This window comes from Grammomys surdaster, unplaced genomic scaffold (assembly GCF_004785775.1).
Source record: "Grammomys surdaster isolate TR1022 unplaced genomic scaffold, NIH_TR_1.0 374, whole genome shotgun sequence".
In the NCBI taxonomy this organism is placed as follows: domain Eukaryota; kingdom Metazoa; phylum Chordata; class Mammalia; order Rodentia; family Muridae; genus Grammomys; species Grammomys surdaster.
Genome location: NW_021604793.1, coordinates 166,349 through 170,349, shown reverse-complemented (window position 1 = coordinate 170,349; position 4,001 = coordinate 166,349). Strand labels below are relative to the sequence as shown.

Below are 4,001 nucleotides of genomic sequence, written 5' to 3'. Positions count from 1 at the left end.
TGCTGAGTGATTCTGGTAGCTGATACCTGCCCGGGCCTCACCCTTTTGGCAGCTTTGGGTTTCAGTGTTTGGGAGTCAGATGAGGACAAATCAACTTCCCACTTTTAGGGAGAGCACTGGAGGCAGAGAGTGATGGGGAGGGGGAGTCAGTAATTAGTAGACAGGATAGTCACAGAGCTAGGCATGGTGAGGCTGGCTAAATGTAGGGCCCCTTGGGGGCTCCTTATTCTACATGTCAATCTTTGCTTTCACTAAGAGTGGCAGGGCTTTGCCATTAGCCTCTGCCAGCAAACTGAAGGACACTTTTTAGGGAGGGGTTCCAGGGCCATGTTAGCTCTAACATTATGGAACCATTTATTTAGTTGGGTGTGAATATGGGAATAAAGAGAAGTGGACAAGAGCAAGCAGCACAGACAAGCACAGCAGTGGTCAAGGCTCTCCCATGGTTTTTAGCCTTAGGGAAAGCTTCCTGAAGCTGTTAAGGGAAGGAGCCCCACTCACTGGACCAGCTGACAGCTGCTCTTTCATATTGGAGCACAATCATGGGAGTAGCCCATGCTGTTTGCTGATGTTACTCTGTTTCAAGGGTCTGAAACTTGACTTGAGGAGGTAGTGTCCAAACCAAGGGGTGGGGAAGGGAACAAGCTTCTAAGTTAAGTTTAAAGATGCTCTATGCAAGGATCCCTTCATCAACCACTGCTTCTGCCATAATATTCCTGACTTCTCTGATGACCTTTTTCTCTCTTTGCTGTGTCTGTCTCTGCTTGACTCAGAATCCTGGCCTTCCGGCAACTTAATCATGCATATGAAACTCCAGAATTCCATTATCAACTCTTTCTGTCTGCATTGTGTCCGTTCTCCTTATCTTTGAGCGAGGGGCAGGGAGACCTGGCTTCACTGTCTTATCTAAAGTCCCTAGAGGTTGGGACTTTAAAGATTGGGAATAGATTAAGAAGAACTAGGATGGCCACCTGTTTTGTACAGGACTGTCTCAGCTTGAGTTGGAAACCATAGCTGCTTACCAGGATGGGACAGGGGTGAGGGAGAGAAGGAGCTATGCATGTATGTTGAGGGTATTGCAGCATGTTCTGCTATGCTTCAATTCATGGAGTCTGGAAAAACTGTAGCATCCAAGGCTCTGGAGCAAGTGGCTTGTCTGAGATGACAACAGCCAGGCAGAAGCAGGGTCTGAAAGTGAGATCGGAGCGTTTGCTTCCATATCTCAGGCTCACTCACTTTCCCGTCCACATTGATTCCTGAGATGACCCATTAAAGAGTTCCCACGCTCAGAACACTGTGGAAAGTGATAAGATTTGTAGTCTGGCAGCAGCCCTCTGGACACTCCCAGCTGTAGGATGTTTCTCTCCAAAGTTGTTACTAGCCATCTCTTGATTTCACAGGCCACCTGATCTTTCTCGATTTGTTTGGGATTTCTGCCTCAAATTTGGGGCACTTGGGAGTTGGCCTCAACTATTGGGGGAAAAAAAGATTTATTGCATGAACACATAGAAAAAGAGCATTTAAAAACATTAGGAGAAAATGTTCCGCAATCTGCAAGAGAGCAATTCCTCCATGCTGAGCAGAGCACAGGCCCTCTGCAACATTGTATAATGACCTTTCCTGGCCCTGCTGCACTTTGTTCTGGTTTTAAACAATTGTGTCCATGTGGGCAAATCATTAACCATTTTTTTCTGAAACTGGGCATTTATTCTTTCTTTTCATGTTCACAACATTTATTAGTGCATTTTGGGTGAAATCCACCAGCTATTTGTGTCCAGGTGTAAACACATATACTTCTGTTGGACAACATCTGTAGACTCTCATGAACTTCACATTAGGTCTCTTACTGGGGACAGCTCTTCCTTCTCAGAGAGTATTCATGACCCAAGGTTCCTTTCCTACTACTCCCTGATAAGTACAGAATTTGAGAGTAACCCTTTAAGAACTCACTATTATTGTCACTGTTTCTGCCAGGAGAACAATTTTATGCTGACCAAATAAAAATAATAATCCTAATTCCAAATTAAGGCTTGCTTTTTGCTTACCTGTGGTTTTTACATATCCCTTAAAAGATAGCTACTCTTTTTGCTTTTTTTTTTAAAAAAAATATTGTTGGTGTCAGTTTAGAAATATTAGAATAGAAGAAGATATATTGGGGTAATTTTCCTCTGAGTCTAGGAGACATTCATACAGGGAGATGCTTACAAGATATTTTGTTCACATGCACGCATGTGCGCACACGCATACCAAACAAACAAACAAATAAACAAAACCCACAAAACAACAGATTTTGTGTACCACGACAGCTCTGTTACAGCAAGCGTCTCCACTTTCAACCCAGCTGTGGTCCCAAGGTCACTAGACACTTCATAGCTTTATCCTAGATCTCTCCGGCACACCCCAAAACAAACAACTCAATGCTGCTTCTTAGGAAAAGATCAATTTGAGATTTAGGGAGAAATGCTACAGGAGTTCCCAACACTGAGATCCTGAGAGATTTCTACCCTTCGGTCTCCCCGTAGTAAGAGATGAATGATAAATGATCAAGTTGGGGGAGTTTGTCTACAATGCCATTTCAGCAACACATAGGTATGAGGTTTGTAAGCAGATGCTACTGGCAGGCAAATACTCCCCTCCCAGGGTTTGGAAAGTACCCAGCCCAGCAGGTGTGTATATATAGGGGCTGAGCCAGATCCTTTCCAAGAGAGTCACAGATCCCTCAGTCCCTGCTCTCTGCCTCCTTTCAGCTGGGCCCTTGCTATCTGTGCCTCTGGTTGCCCTAGCAACCATGAGCCGCCAGTTCAGTTCTCAGTCTGCATTTAGCTCAAGGAGCAGGAGGGCCTATAGCACCAGGTCTTCAGGCTTTGGAGGTGGGAGACAGGCTCTGGTGTCTGTGTGTCAGTCGAGGAGGTGTGGAGGTGATTATGGTGGTGGGTTCAGTTCCAGGAGTCTCTACAATCTAGGTGGCAGTAAAAGCATCTTTGGGAGCCTAGTGGGGCGAAGTGCCAGTGGTTTCTGCCAGAGTAGAGGGGCAGGAGGAGGATTTGGAGGAGGATTTGGGGGAGGAAGAAGCTTTGGTGGAGGTGGCTTTGGGGGTGGCTATGGTGTAGGTGGCAGATTTGGAGGTGGTTTCGGGGGTGCTGGATTTGGCAATTTGGGACTTGGGGGTTTCGGTCCTCCTTATCCTACTGGGGGGATCCATGAGGTGACTATTAACCAGAGTCTCCTGGAGCCTCTTCACCTGGAGGTGGATCCTGAAATTCAGAAGGTTAAGACCCAGGAGCGGGAGCAGATCAAGATTCTCAACAACAAGTTTGCCTCCTTCATTGATAAGGTGAGTACCTTAAAGTCAGGCAGAGTCTCTAGTGGCTGTCGAATGGCCAAGAGGGCCTCACACTGTGACAGAATGCAGCTACCAGTTATTATTGTGCTGTTTAAGTTGACGGCAGTAGCTTCCTCTTGTGTGTGTGCTGGGAAGTCAGAAAGCGGTTAACCTAGGCTTTCACGGGGTTTTGACATAAGCATTTAACACAGGTTTCTGGGGCTGGGGGATGAGCTGTTAGTAGGAAACAGATAAGGGGTGTGGTGATACCCAACAGATGCACACGATATTCATCTCACTCTCACTCAGCGTTACCCATGTCCCACTCATCTATGAACCTTGGCACCCATTCCATTACCTGTGCTCCCCACATCCATCCTTCTATCACCCACCTACCTACTCAAACATATCCATCCACCATCCATATGTCTGTCCGTCCGTCCATCCATCCATCCATCCATCCATCCATCCATCCATCCATCCACCCACCCATCCACCCATCCATCTATCCATCCATCCATCCATCCATCCATCCATCCATCCATCCATCCACCCACCCACCCATCCATCCATCCATCCATCCATCCATCCATCCATCCATCCATCCACCCATCCATCCATCCATCCATCCATCCACCCACCCACCCACCCACCCACCCATCCATCCACCCATCCATCC

General features: G+C 46.9%; 1 protein-coding gene across 1 annotated transcript in view; it reads left to right on the top strand.

Annotated features, from left to right (window-relative positions):
• The first annotated feature begins 2,788 nt into the window (after window positions 1-2,788).
• Window positions 2,789-4,001, top strand: part of Krt77 (keratin 77) — a 10,058-nt gene continuing 8,845 nt past the window's right edge. The window contains exon 1 of the mRNA XM_028781164.1: window positions 2,789-3,334. Coding sequence (XP_028636997.1) covers window positions 2,789-3,334 — 546 coding nt within the window. The remainder of the gene's footprint in view (window positions 3,335-4,001) is intronic.